General features: G+C 38.3%; 1 protein-coding gene across 1 annotated transcript in view; it reads left to right on the forward strand.

The window, feature by feature from the left end:
- LOC133639682 (ATP-dependent RNA helicase DHX15) overlaps positions 1-8,891 on the forward strand; it is a 19,664-nt gene extending 10,773 nt beyond the window's left edge. The window contains exons 10-14 of the mRNA XM_062033200.1: positions 1-51; positions 3,855-3,977; positions 4,055-4,245; positions 8,251-8,420; positions 8,493-8,891. The exon at positions 1-51 is cut by the window's left edge and continues 141 nt beyond it. Coding sequence (XP_061889184.1) covers positions 1-51; positions 3,855-3,977; positions 4,055-4,245; positions 8,251-8,420; positions 8,493-8,610 — 653 coding nt within the window. The 3' untranslated portion in view covers positions 8,611-8,891. The remainder of the gene's footprint in view (positions 52-3,854; positions 3,978-4,054; positions 4,246-8,250; positions 8,421-8,492) is intronic.
- Positions 8,892-15,000: the final 6,109 nt, after the last annotated feature.

Genomic DNA, 15,000 nt, shown 5'->3' on the forward strand with positions numbered 1-15,000 from the left:
GCGAGTTCAACTGCTCCAACGAGATCCTTTCCATTACTGCCATGCTGTCAGGTAATGCTCAGGACTGGGCCGACACGACTCCCTGATGAATCCTCATCTATTCACAAAGGGCCTCAATACTTCATGGGAGCAAGACTCTTAATTATTCAAAACATAAAACTGAATGTTGTCGATTTAGCTTATTTTCTGTGGACCCTGATCACCAAGTATGTGTATGTAAGCCCCAGTATAATATTTTCATTAGGTTCATATTGATATGGGTCTGATGGCAGCAAAAAAACCAAGTATCCGATGATATTGGTTTGCATCTAAAATCCCTGATATAAGCTCCGATACAAGCAGTTCTGCAGCGCCTTTACTTATGCTTAAAATCTGGTTGTCCTCCAACTAGCACACAAGTTTGATTCTTGTATTTTAGTCAAGTCATTTACAAGAGGTAAACATTGTAGGGCAGTGTTTTTTAACAACTGTGTGCCGTGAGATACAGTCTGGTGTGCCGAGGGAGATTATGTAATTTCACCTATTTGGGTTAAAAATATTTTATGCAAACTAGTTAATTATAATCTGCAAATAAAGTGCCGTTGTTGAGTGTCGGTGCTGTCTAGAGCTCGGCAGAGTAACCGTTGTATCTAATGCTTAAACCAAAAATAAACAAAAGGCGCGTGCCCCTAAAAAGGCATTGAAGCTTAAGAATGGCTATGGAAAACAAAACTAAAACTGAACTGGCTACAAAGTAAACAAAAACAGAATGCTGGACGACAGCAAAGACTTACAGCGTGTGGAGCAGATGGCGTCCACAAAGTACATCCGTACATGACATGACAATCAACAAATGTCCCCACAAAAAAAGATAGCAACTACTTAAATATTCGTGATTGCTAAAAAACAAAGCAAGAAATTAAACTGCTACAGGAAAATACCAAAAAACAGGAAAAGCCACCAAAATGGGAGCCCAAGACAAGAACTAAAACACTATGCATGGGAGCACAACCAAAAAAGTCAGAATAAGTCAGGGTGTGATGTGACAGGTGGTGACAGTACACCTACTTTGAGACAAGAGCTATAGTGATGCATGCTTGGATATGCTTTAAAGTCATATCCAACAATTGCCACATCGAGTTTTTATTGTTTACTGAGATTAATTTCTTAATGTCTGCTGGTGGTGTGCCTCCGGATTTGTTCAATAAAAAAAATGCGCCTTGGCTCAAAAAAGGTTGAAAAACACTGTTTTAGGCTACTAGGAGCTAGCAGCTACACAACAGCTAAGCACACATGCACAAGTGTCCTTAATTAAACAATATTGCAGTCTAAAACACATTTGTCCAAATAAGAATAAAATGATTGTGCATATTACTTACATAGTCTCCAAGGCAGAAGCCTACTCCAAAGTATCCAGTAACAAACGTGTTCGTATCTTTCAACTTATGCGCTTAATTTAATGAATTATTGTGACCACTAGGCGTCACCAAAAAAGCAAATACAGCAGTCCACTTCAAAATCATAAATCTGTCAAAAGCTTTGTTTTTCGTACCTACCTTTTTATTGTCTTGAGTAATTTCACTTCATTTTCTAACATTCAACACTACTAAATAACAAAAGTATGTGCTATGGATTGTGCTGATATTGCATCGATTATTATCGGAACTGGCTCCAATATTGGTATTGTATCGGAAGTGAAAAAGTTTTACACCCCGAGTGACGTATGTATTTATACTGAACTTAATGCTCAGTACTCTGCACAAGCCTGGGTAGTTTGACTATAACTTTTATTTGAGAATTGTTTCCATTGTTTTCAATGTATAATTCCAGTGGTAAAAAAACAAAACATTGAACACAAAACGCAACAAAGCGCAGGATGCTGCATATTGTCCAAACTAGACCGTTAATATCTAAAGCCGAAGGGTTTTTGAGTAAAAAGCTTGGGAGTCAGGACATGGATTAGCAGTTTTTATAGCCTGCTCAATACAGTGGAACGTCTAAAGCAGCGGTGTCAACCTGTTGTGAATAATAGGGATTTATTTCAAAATAATATTGCATAATTGTTTTGATTGTTTTTGGATGTATAGTGTAAAAATCTAGATTTTACGGTAAAAAAAAAAAAAAGCCAGCTTAATCGCTTTTTTTTTTTTTTACAGCATATTTCTGTGAAGTGAAAAACGTTACCACTGTTTTTCTACGATAACATTTTGGTGACTGAGCTGCCAGTCCTATATTTTTATAGTGCATACTTTGATGAAGAACTTGCTTTAAAATCGTAAATCAGGCAGATATTTATGTATTCGTTTTTTAACAAAATAAAAATTTGGAATTTATATTTTTTGCATGATCAGATAATAATGTTTAGAAAATATACAATTGCAGGCAGTACATGTCATTTTTTCTGTTAAAAAAAAAGGATAAAGTACTTTATAGACTCATTTCATTTTCAGGCTTTCGTGGGCCATATTAAATGATGTGGCCCCCTGGCCACACCTGTGGTCTAAAGTCAAACATCATAATTAATAAAAGTGGAACGATATGTTCCAGGCTTGTTTACCTGTACAGGTAAAGTCACATTGCCAACTGTTGGACGAGTGTAAAGCTAATTAATGCATTCTTGTTTAAGCCTGTGTAAACAACCCTAAATCTTTTGACGTAACTCCCGACAATAACATCTAACTTTAAAAGCGGGGTGCGTCTTCAAACCTCTGTTTGACGTGCATGTTGTCCCCGTGCGTGTGTGGGTTTTCTCCGGATACTCCAATTACCTCCCACATTCCAAAAATATGCGTGTTCTCTCGGTCTATAGTTATGAATGTTAGTGTGAATGATTGTCTATATCTGTGCTTTGTGATTGGCAATGCTAATTTTGGTTAGCCTGTCAATGAGCTTGTCCAATGTACGTTAGCATTAAGCTAGCAGCATTAAGCTAGCGGCATTAGAGCTCAAACTTCATCCTGCATAACTTTATTGCTTTTTTCAGTTTATTCCAAACTCTGAATAATTTATGTGATTCCTACATGCATGTGTATATATAATGTACTATCCTTAGTGTGCTTAATTACGTCATTGTGGAGAATAATAGCAACAAAACACCTCAAGTTTGTTTATAATTCAAAAGACTGTTTACATATTAGGCAAACTAAATTGCAACATTCAGAGAGGGCAGAATATAGTTTACAATAAGCAACAACAAATGAAATTGCATTGAACAAAGAGAGCACAGTTTACCAAGTCAAATTCCTTGCTTGTTAAACGTACTTGACAAACATAAGCTGATTCTGATAATATAAGAAAACATATGTTATTATTGCCTAATAACACGTTATGTTTTAAATATACATAACACATTTTTATAGAAAATATATGCATCATTGCCAGTCAAATGTATCATGACATCATATACATGTCATTTTGGCCACGCCTCCACCACCACCACCTGGCGTGGTGTGTGAGGAAACTGAAGTTAACCTGCATTGGTTTAAAAAAGAAGAAACCATCTACGCAATCATCTGCTTGGCCAAATGAATTTGTGTAGTTAATAAATAATATTTCATTGTATTGCACATATTATATTAAGCAGCCTTCCTGTGTCACGAGACATTCTGTTTATGGTTGTAATCACACTCTGAGACCTTTGAAAGCACAATCAAGTGTGGCTTTAATCCTAAGATGCATTTAGAGATGGTGACTGTGGAGGTTCCACTGCGCTGTAAATGTTTGGGAGTACTTAAGGACAACTTCACCCTCTACAAGCTAAGAGTGGCGGTGCCGTCATGCACCTTAGCATCTTAGCAGCTTGTCTCCGTTGTTCTGTGAATGCTTGACTCATCCCTGTGGGCGGCTTTGTTGGGGCCCATACCAACCTTGTTTAGTCCCACAGTGTTTTGTGCGTCCCACGGAGGCCAAGAAGGCAGCGGACGAGTCCAAGATGAGGTTCGCCCACATCGACGGCGACCACCTGACTCTCCTCAACGTTTACCACGCCTTCAAGCAAAGTGAGCATGGCCGACGCTCGACAGCGACGTTCTGGCACGTGTCGGCTGAACGGTGTTTGTCTTCCCTCCCCCCGCAGACCACGAGGCCACCCAGTGGTGCTATGACAACTTTGTCAACTACCGCTCGCTGATGTCCGCCGACAACGTGCGGCAGCAGCTGTCCAGGATCATGGACCGCTTCAACCTGCCCCGCAGGAGCACTGAGTTCACCAGTCGAGATTACTACATCAACATCCGCAGGGCGCTTTGCACCGGCTTCTTCATGCAGGTTGGTGCTACAGAGCCACCCATGTGCTTTTTGCAGGGCATTAGTACCGTATTTTCCGCACCATAAGCCGCCCCGTGTTATAAGCCGCACCTTCAATGAATGGCATATTTCAAAACTTTGTTTACCTATTAGCCGCCCCGTGTTATTAGCCGCACCTACGCAACGCTAAAGGGAATGTCAAAAAAACAGTCAGATAGGTCAGTCAAACTTTAATAATATATTACAAACCAGCGTTCTAACAACTCTGTTCACTCCCAAAATGTAATGTGCAAATGTGCAATCACAAAAATAGTAACACTCAAAATAGTGCAGAGCAATAGCAACATCAATAACTCAACGTTGCTCATACGTTAATGTCACACAACACACAAAATAAACATTTAAAGCTCACTTTCTGAAGTTATTACTCATCCACAAATCCCTCGAATTATTCTTCTTCGGTGTGCTTCACTTGTTTTTTGACACCATCTATGATGTGGACGCGCATGCAGTCGTAGATCAACAGGGACGGAGCTGCGTGAAAAAAGTCACGCGGTCTCTTCGCTCATCTTTTCTTCATCCATCCATCCCTTCCAGTTAGCTTTTATGATGACGCCGGCTGGAAAGTTCTCTTTTGGCAAGGTCTTCCTTTTGAATATCACCATGGGTGGAAGTTTCTGGCCGTTAGCATGGCAAGCTAGAACCACAGTGAAGGACGACTTCTCGTTCCCTGTGGTGCGAATATTCACCATACGTGCTCCCGTTGTATCCACAGTGCGGTTCACAGGAATATCAAAAGTCAGTGGAAACTTGTACGCGTGTCTCTTAGTAGGAGACATTTTGTGGTCTTTACAGAAACACACAAATGAAATTAAAGGTAATATCCGCGCGCTTCTTCTTCTACGGGGGCGGGTGCTCACCTTGGCGGTTGCTTACAGTAGAAGAAGAAGCGCTTCCTCTTCTATGGGGGCGGTTGCTTACCGTAGAAGAAGAAGCGCTTCCTCTTCTACGGGGAAAAAAGATGGCGGCTGTTTACCGTAGTTGCGAGACCTAAACTTTATGAAAATAAATATTAATATTAATCCATATATAAGGCGCACCGGGTTATTAGCCGCACTGTCAGCTTTTGAGAAAAATTTTGGTTTTTAGGTGCGGCTTATGGTGCGGAAAATACGGTAGTCAAATATTCATTTGCAGTCAAAGTTATTGAAAGATGAATAGTAAACGTCAAGGCTTTAAGTTGTTTTTTTCATATTATTTTTTAGTAAACGTCAGACCAGTAGTGACATAATGTTTCATGCAGCGCTAATGTTGCAAAAACATCAAACACCTTTAGGAGGTGTGTCTAAGAGGAGCATCCACATTTGTATTTGAAAATATAGAACATCTCCTGGGAAACTGTGTTAAAATATGAGATTTCTTGCCATCTTTTATAGCGGTTTATAAAAATGATTTACCGTATTTTTTTTTATAGTTTGGGTGCGACTTATACTCAGGAGCGACTTATGTGTGAAATGATTAACACATTTCTGTAAAATATGAAATAATATTATTGATGTCATTCACGTAAGAGACTAGACGTATAAGATTTCATGGGATTTAGCGATTAGGAGTGACAGATTGTTTGGTAAACGTATAGCATGTTCTATATGTTATAGTTATTTGAATGACTCTTACCATAATATGTTACGTTAACATACCAGTTGGTTATTTATGCCTCATATAACGTACACTTATTCAGCCTGTTGTTCACTATTCTCTAGAGCAGGGGTCACCAACGCGGTGCCCGCGGGCACCAGGTAGCCCGTAATGACCAGATGAGTAGCCCGCCGGCCTGTTCTAAAAAGAGCTCAAATAGCAGCACTTAGCAGTGAGCTGCCTCTATTTTTTAAATTGTATTTATTTACTAGCAAGCTGGTCTCGCTTTGCCCGACATTTTTAATTCTAAGAGAGACAAAACTCAAATAGAATTTGAAAATCCAAGAAAATATTTTAAAGACTTGGTCTTCACTTGTTTAAATTCATTAATTTTTTTACTTTGCTTCTTATAACTTTCAGAAAGACAATTTTAGAGAAAAAATGCAACCTTAAAAATGATTTTAGTATTTTTAAACACATATACCTTTTTACCTTTTAAATTCCTTCCTCTTCTTTCCTGACAATTTAAATCAATGTTCAAGTATTTATTTATTTTTTATTGTAAAGAATAATAAATACATTTTAATTTAATTCTTCATTTTAGCTTCTGTTTTTTCAACGAAGAATATTTGTGAAATATTTCTTCAAACTTTTAATGATTAAAATTCAAAAAAATTATTCTGTCAAATCTAGAAAATCTGTAGAATCAAATTTAAATCTTATTTCAAAGTCTTTTGAATTTCTTTTAAAATTTTTGTTCTGGAAATTCTAGAAGAAATAATGATTTGTCTTTGTTAGAAATATAGCTTGGTCCAATATGTTATATATTCTAACAAAGTGTAGATTGGATTTTAACCTATTTAAAACATGTCATCAAAATTCTAATATTAATCTTAATCAGGAAAAATTACTAATGATGTTCCATAAATTCTTTTTTTAAGTTTTTCTCTTCTTTTTTTCGGTTGAATTTTGAATTTTAAAGAGTCGAAATTGAAAATAAACTATGTTTCAAAATTTAATTGTCATTTTTTTCGTGTTTTCTCCTCTTTTAAACCGTTCAATTAAGTGTAAATATCATAATAATAACGTCAAAGGTAAATTGAGCAAATTGGCTATTTCTGGCAATTTATTGAAGTGTGTATCAAACTGGTAGCCCTTCGCATTAATCACTACCCAAGAAGTAGCTCTTGCTTTCAAAAAGGTTGGTGACCCCTGCTTTAGACATTTTAAATTGCCTTTCAAATGTCTATTCTTGGTGTTGACTTTTATCAAATACATTTCCCCAAACAATGCGACTTATACTCCAGTGCAACTTCTATGTTTTTTTCCTTCTTTATTATGCATTTTCGGCCGGTGTGACTTATACTCCGGAGCGACTAATACTCCGAAAAATACGGTAATAGTAAACGTCAAGGCTTTAAGTGTTTTTTTTAGATATTATTTTTTAGTAAACGTCAGACCAGTAGTGACATAATGTTTCATGCGGCGCTAATGTTGTTTAATTTAGCAGCAAAAAACATCAAACACCTTTCTGACGTGTGTCTAAGAGGAGCATCCACATTTGTATTTCAAAATATAGAACATCTCCTGGGAAAATGTGTTAAAATATGGGATTTCTCTACATCACAATAACTTGCCATCTTTTATAGGGGTTTATAAAAATGTATGGATTTAATACTTTTTTAGGTTTCCTCGTGAGGAACCCTAAAATATTGTGAACATTTAAATAAAAACTATTCTGGGGCTCCTTCACGTAGATTACAGTTGAGACATTTTTCAAGATGACTGACATCACTTCCTGGATAATACGGAAAGTATGAGAATGTGTGAGCTGCTGCCTTTACTTATATAATAAGTTTCCTATTTGTCAAGATATTTACACAAAGTTTTCATTTTTGGCAGAGATATTTTCTGTCGTCTTCACGTCCATCTTATTATTTCATTGAATCACGTACCGGTAATATGAAACTCGTGTTGCGGACATAGATCGCTGCAGTAGCGAAAACGTACAAAACGAGAAGATGCCAGGAAAGAAGGACAAAAACTGGAGTAAAAAAATAAAAGCAAAATGGACAGGTGAGGAGAGGAGACGTACTGTAGGCGACCAGCGCTAGAAGCCAAGAAAAGCCGCTTGAACGCAGCTGAGCAGACTGGAAAATAATTCTCACAAGAACTCAAATAAATGCTATGTCAGATCATTTGTTTGGGGAGAATTATTGACAATGAGTCATTTCAAATATTAAAAAGGTAATGTTTCTCATGGAGGGAAAGCGGTGCTTATTACCCTCTACTTGACCATAAAACATACACGTGCGTGCGTGTATGTATGTATGTAAAGGGTGTATCCTACTTAGTACAAAACTGCTCTATGTGGCTCCTCCTGTGCAGGTGGCTCATCTGGAGCGCACGGGTCATTACCTTACGGTCAAAGACAACCAGGTGGTCCAACTGCACCCATCTACAGTCCTGGACCACAAGCCTGAATGGGTCCTCTACAACGAGTTTGTCCTCACCACCAAAAACTACATTCGCACTTGCACAGACATCAAACCCGAGTGGTGAGTCCTGTGGGACACATGTTGAAGTCCAAGGTTGAGGCGGGTCTCATAGTCTTGTGTGTTGTGTTCCAGGCTGGTGAAGATCGCCCCCCAGTACTACGAAATGGGCAACTTCCCACAATGTGAAGCTAAACGACAGCTGGAGCGAATCGTTGCCAAACTAGACAGCAAAGAGTATTCCCAGTACTAAACAATAATCAAGTGTCCTGGAAAAAAAGATTGCATAGTTTTAGATTTTTCTGTATCACTGTATCTTTAACTGTTCACTATTTAGCTTTTTTTTTATTATTAATATTTTGTTAGCTTTCTGTTCTCTCACCTTCAATGTCTATTCTTCAAGTGTCAGGCCAGAAATGAAATATCAACAAGTGTTCGAGCTGGCTATGAATATTTTCAAGAGGAAAATGTCTTCTTTTCCTGTAGGAAGTGTTGAGTGCTGGCTTTGTTTCTTTAATAAAGGAGCTTTGACTTAACCTACGTCCATGCCTTGTACTGCACACCACCCTTTAAGTCACTGCTTCTTAACCATAGGGCCAGGGCTGCAAACAACGGTCTGGTTTCTCACTTAGGTCCGTATGCCAGTTTAGAAAGCCTAGCGCAGGGCAGGGATGACCACACCCCGCCCTCATTCGATTGGTCGATGCAAAGTCATTTCTTCTTCTCTCGCTGATTTCTCACGCAGTGTTCGTGCGACACTTTTTGCCCCCGTCGGTCGCTGAGGGAAAATGAATGTCTGTCATGTTCATTAAGGAAGCACGCTGAAGGTAAAGATGTGATGAAAAGTCATCATCATGACAAATGTACACACTGCCAGCAGCCATATTAACACTGCTAAACGGTGATTGCATGCTCTAGTCTATGCTGTCGCTATGTGACCTTTGCTAATGATGTTTCCCTTCAGAAACTATTAGGCACCCTGATGATTGGACTTTGTTCCACAGGCAGTTGGTAAGTGTTCTTAAATAATATAGATCATCTAACCTTAGACCTTCACTAAGATTTCTTTCTTTCATTCAGAAACTGCTACCTGAACGCTGCGACCACTTGGTATGCACCTGTGAGGAGAGTGGAGAGGCTACATTTGGGGCCCAAATGAAATGAAGGATGACCTGTGAAGATGAGGTACATACAGTAAATGGTTGAAATACTTTGAAACATCCTCCCAGCTAACTTGGAGGAAGTTAGGAGTGATCCAAACACTGGATGTCAGAAGGCCTTCAGGGGAAGTCAGACAAAAGCTACAGGACTGTCTCAGAAAATTTGAATATTGTGATAAAGTCCTTTTATTTTCCGTAATGCAACTAAAAACATGAAAATGTCATACATTCTGGATTCATTACACATCAACTGAAATATTGCAAGCCTTGTAGTATTTTAATATTGCTGATTATGGCATACAGCTTAAGAAAACGCAAAAATCCTATCTCAAAAAATTAGAATATTTCCTCAGACCAATTTAAAAAAAAAAACATTTTTAACAGCAAAAAAAAATCAAAGATTTGAAAATGTCAATGAATGCACTCAGTACTTGGTTGGGAATCTTTTTGCACGGATTACTGCATCAATGCAGCGTGGCATGGAGGCAATCAGCCTGTGGCATTGCTGAGGTGTTATGGATGCCCAGGATGCTTCAATAACAGCCTTTAGCTCATTTGCATTATTGGGTCTGGTGTCTTTCAGCTTCTTCTTCACAATACCCCACAAATTCTCTATGGGGTTCAGGTCAGGGGAGTTGGCAGGCCAATCGAGGACAGTAATGCCATGGTCAGTACACCAGTTACTGGTGGTTTTGGCACTGTGGGCAGGCAAGTTTTGTATTTAATTTGAAAGTCAAGGCGCTAGAGTCTGGAGGAAGGCTGGAGAGGAGCAAAATCCAAGTTGCTTGAAATCCAGTGTGCAGTTCCCACAGTCAGCAATGGTTTGGGGAGCCATGTCAGCTGCTGGTGTTGGTCCAGTGTGTTTCTTCAAGTCCTGGTGTTGGTCCACTGTGTTTCATCAAGTCCAGAGTCAATGCAGCTGTGTACCAAGAGATTTTAGAGCACCACATGCTTCCATCTGTTGAAAAGCTCTATGGAGATGATGATTTCATTTTCCAGCATGATCTTGCACCTGCCCACAGTGCCTGCATGTATGTTAGGACTTAGGCCCACTCCCAGTTAAAGACTCCCTGAAAACCACTGGTTTGGTTTGCCTTGTTGCAAGTTATGCACATCATCTATGAATAAAAGTAGAGTGGTGTTTCCTTACTCAAGGCACAAGCGAGAGACTTTGCAGCGACCGATCAAACGAGCTCTGGCGTGGTCATCCCCGCTCTGCTCGCAGCCGTACTCAGGTGTAATACACCTTTTTCACCACTTGTGGCAGTAATGACAATCTCAAACAAACAGGAAGTCATAGAGCAAAAAGCACAACAGTTATGACCAAGTGGTAAACTATGTAAACATCAGCAGCACATTTGATTCGTACTTAGTTTTCTAATCTAATTGAATAAATAATATTTACGACTAACACATGCTTTCATGCCATTTGACAGGTTTGTAAACTTATGATTAATTATTGAATATGATAAAAATCAAGAGTAAGATTACAATTTCTGTGTTAATATTTGAGTGGCCCCTCTGTTGTGGAAAAGTTAAGAACCCCTGCTTTAATTTAGGAGAGTTCAATTTGTTTTAATTGAGGGCCAAATGGCAGTAATGGCTGCCCTCATTGTAAAAGTGAATATATATCAATATAAATGTATCAGGATTATGCCTCATATTATTACACAATTGCAAATACATTTGAATTTTTTACTTACACTGGGGTTAAAAACGTCCTGGGTATGACGTTAAACTACATCCAGGCATGAGATGGGAGGTTGTGTGTGGGGTTAGTGAGTCCCAACTAACGTCTATAAAATGCACACAAAGAACCGTTTGCACCTTCTCTTGTGACTGGCGGGCGGTCAGCGCCATAAAGCTGAGCGGGTCCCTGGGTAATTGGGGTGCGGACAACCAACAGGACTAAGTTCAACAGCCCAGTAAGGCAATTAGTCTAGGAGAAGGATCTCTGATATAAAATACCCCTTCCAACCCGCACCAAGCCAGCGTGGAAGGTGTAGGCTAATAACCAGCATGAAGAGTACGCCAAGAGAGATTGTTCACTATGGCAGAAACATGCTGAGGCTTTCGTCCAGCAGTGGACTGACAACGGCTGATGATGATGATGATGATGATGATGGGGTTAAAAAAAAAAGTCTTTTTTTTTTAGTTAAAAAAGCTGGCAGTTCAGTTGAACTTTACTGTAAAATTTACGATGGTTTTTACTGTAAATGGAAAAAATGGTTCCACAGTTCTGTGCCAAGGTTCTGGCAAATGAGCTATGTTTAAATATATTTAATTTTTTGTGTACAATTTGATGGATAATGTGATTTGAAATCACCACGAGCATATATTTAGATTTAAAACCATGTTTAGAATATACATACTGTATATATTTGGCATATGAGATAATAAAGTTGAAAAGATTTGAAATTGCGTGCAATATATGTACTTTAAGTGCTGTCAAATGATGACATTCTCTAATCAGATTAATCATGTTTAATCACAAGATATTACTCGCTTGCATAATTGAAATCAACTTAAGAAAAGACCCCAATATTTTGACACAAATGCAATTACTGCGTGATAAATCTGTGTACATGTACAAAACCCCAAAAGCAGTGAAGTTGTCACGTTGTGTAAATGCTAAATAAAAAGAGAATACAACAAATCCTTTTCAACTTATATTCAATTGAATAGACTGCAAAGACGAGATATTTCATGTTCACACTGAGAAACTTTATTTTTTGCAAATATTGGCTCATTTGGAATTTGATGGCTGCAACATGTTTCAAAAAAGCTGGCACAAGTGGCAAAAAAGAGTGAGAAATTTGAGGAATGCTCATCAAAGACTTATTTGGAACATCCCACAGGTGAACAGGCTAATTGGGAACAGGTGGGTGCCATGATATTACACACCTTGGATCCCTCAGGCGCTACTGCATCAAAAAGCCACATCAGTGTGTAAAGGATATCACCACAAGATGTGGTCACTTCGTAACAGGTATTTACTTACCAACAAAGTCAAATAGATTTCTTTCAAAATGGTTATAAGCGTGTAAAGACTGACGTTAGATAGAAGAAGATGTGACCTGCACCTTATGTAACATGACTCTTTACCACCTTTCGTGGACTTGTGAAAACACTCCATCACTATCTGTCGCTTCATGCTGGACAATATTCATCACACATTTGTGTTTTGTCTTAAAGATGTGCTATTTGGATTTACACAGTATGACAACGAACTAGAAAAATGATTTTACCTTTGCAACCTCAGGATACTATCGGGTAAGTTTTATATTCATAAATGTAAGTTTCTCAATACCCAACCTGTTTTTTTGTGCCTCTTAAAAAAGAGTTAAAGCTTTACTTTAAAACGCTTTCTACATCTAACAACCAAAAAGCAGTGCAAATTTACACAACCTATAACTATACATTACTACATACAGTATATATATACTTTACATTCTACTATAATTACTTCATTGAATTAACAACTCCCTGGCGCTGTATTGTACTCTTTTTCTACTTGTTTTAATTGTCCTTGTCCATGTGTTTGTTTGTAAATATTGAACTTTATAAATAAAAGGTATATGAAGAAAAACCACCTTGTTTAAAAGACAGCGTCTCCAATTTAGTGCGCGATGTTGCAATCCAGTTAGACAACCACACGATGGCGCCAGAGGTCCACACTCACCTGAGACATGCGCACTTGGGACAGCAGCGCTTGTAGGCCAACGGGTTCTTTTTGCCTCCAAAGCTTTTGTCTGGTGAACTTTGGAAGACCAGATGTGTTGAATAACTATTTAAGTGGTCATTGAGTTGTAGAAGAGAAGGTTGTCACACTTTTACTCACCTGTCAATCATCTAAACATCTTTCAATAGTCATTAACAAATACATTGAGGCTTAAAATATGAATCTCTCTCAAATATGTAACTTGACGCACACAATATGAGCGAAGAACATGAGGAGGAAAGATGTTTAGCCCGCATGTTGTAGATGTGATATTTATCTGAGTGTTGATGACAACATCAAGGCTAACAAGTGTCAGTGAGCTAATATTTCCCTCAACACTTTTTATGTTGACACAAGTTTTGTTATCATAAAGTGGAGAAATACAGTCCAGTAAACCAAGAATATTTACAATTTGACGTGAAAAACAGAAGGTCCTCTTACCTGAAGAGAGGACTATGTAGGTGAGCTCTGATCGAAATGCTGAAAAATTCAATGCTGATTTAAGAAACAGCGCCCTCTGGTGGCAAAACTAAAAAAAAATGTGACAACCAATCACGTTCTCCCCTACGCAACGCACGAAAAGTCCCAGAATGCATTGTAATGGCGTCTTTTTCATATATATATATATATATATACATACATACATATATACATACAGTAGTGTAGGTCTACTACACTACTGTATTTAATGTTGTCATTATGGTGGTACTTAATGAATAATGAATACTTAGGTCTACTACACTACTGTATTTTAATGTTGTCATTATGGTGGTACTTAATGAATACTTAGGTCTACTACACTACTGTATTTAATGTTGTCATCATGGTGGTACTTAATGAATAATGAATACTTAGGTCTACTACACTACTGTATTTTAATGTTGTCATTATGGTGGTACTTAATGAATACTTAGGTCTACTACACTACTGTATTTAATGATGTCATTATGGTGGTACTTAATGAATACTTAGGTCTACTACACTACTGTATTTAATGATGTCATTATGGTGGTACTTAATGAATACTTAGGTCTACTACACTACTGTATTTAATGTTGTCATCATGGTGGTACTTAATGAATACTTAGGTCCTCCTGCTCCCGCTGATGTGTTGGATCCACTGTGGACTGGACTTTCACAATGTTATGTCAGACCCACTCGACATCCGTTGCTTTCGGTCTCCCCTAGAGGGGGGGGGGTTACCCACATATGCGGTCCTCTCCAAGGTTTCTCATAGTCATTCACCGACGTCCCACTGGGGTGAGTTTTTCCTTGCCCGTATGTGGGCTCTGTACCGAGGATGTCGTTGTGGCTTGTACAGCCCTTTGAGACACTTGTGATTTAGGGCTATATAAATAAACATTGATTGATTGATTGATTGATTATGGTGGTACTTAATGAATACTTAGGTCTACTACATTACTGTATTTAATGTTGTCATTATGGTGGTACTTAATGAATACTTAGGTCTACTACACTACTGTATTTAATGTTGTCATTATGGTGGTACTTAATGAATACTTAGGTCTACTACACTACTGTATTTAATGTTGTCATTATGGTGGTACTTAATGAATACTTAGGTCTACTACACTACTGTATTTAATGTTGTCATTATGGTGGTACTTAATGAATACTTAGGTCTACTACACTACTGCATTTAATGTTGTCATTATGGTGGTACTTAATGAATACTTAGGTCTACTACACTACTACCGGGCCGTAGTTTGGGGACCCCTGCCCTATGGAGATCAAGGTCTCT

Source organism: Entelurus aequoreus, linkage group LG22 (assembly GCF_033978785.1).
Source record: "Entelurus aequoreus isolate RoL-2023_Sb linkage group LG22, RoL_Eaeq_v1.1, whole genome shotgun sequence".
Lineage (NCBI taxonomy): Eukaryota > Metazoa > Chordata > Actinopteri > Syngnathiformes > Syngnathidae > Entelurus > Entelurus aequoreus.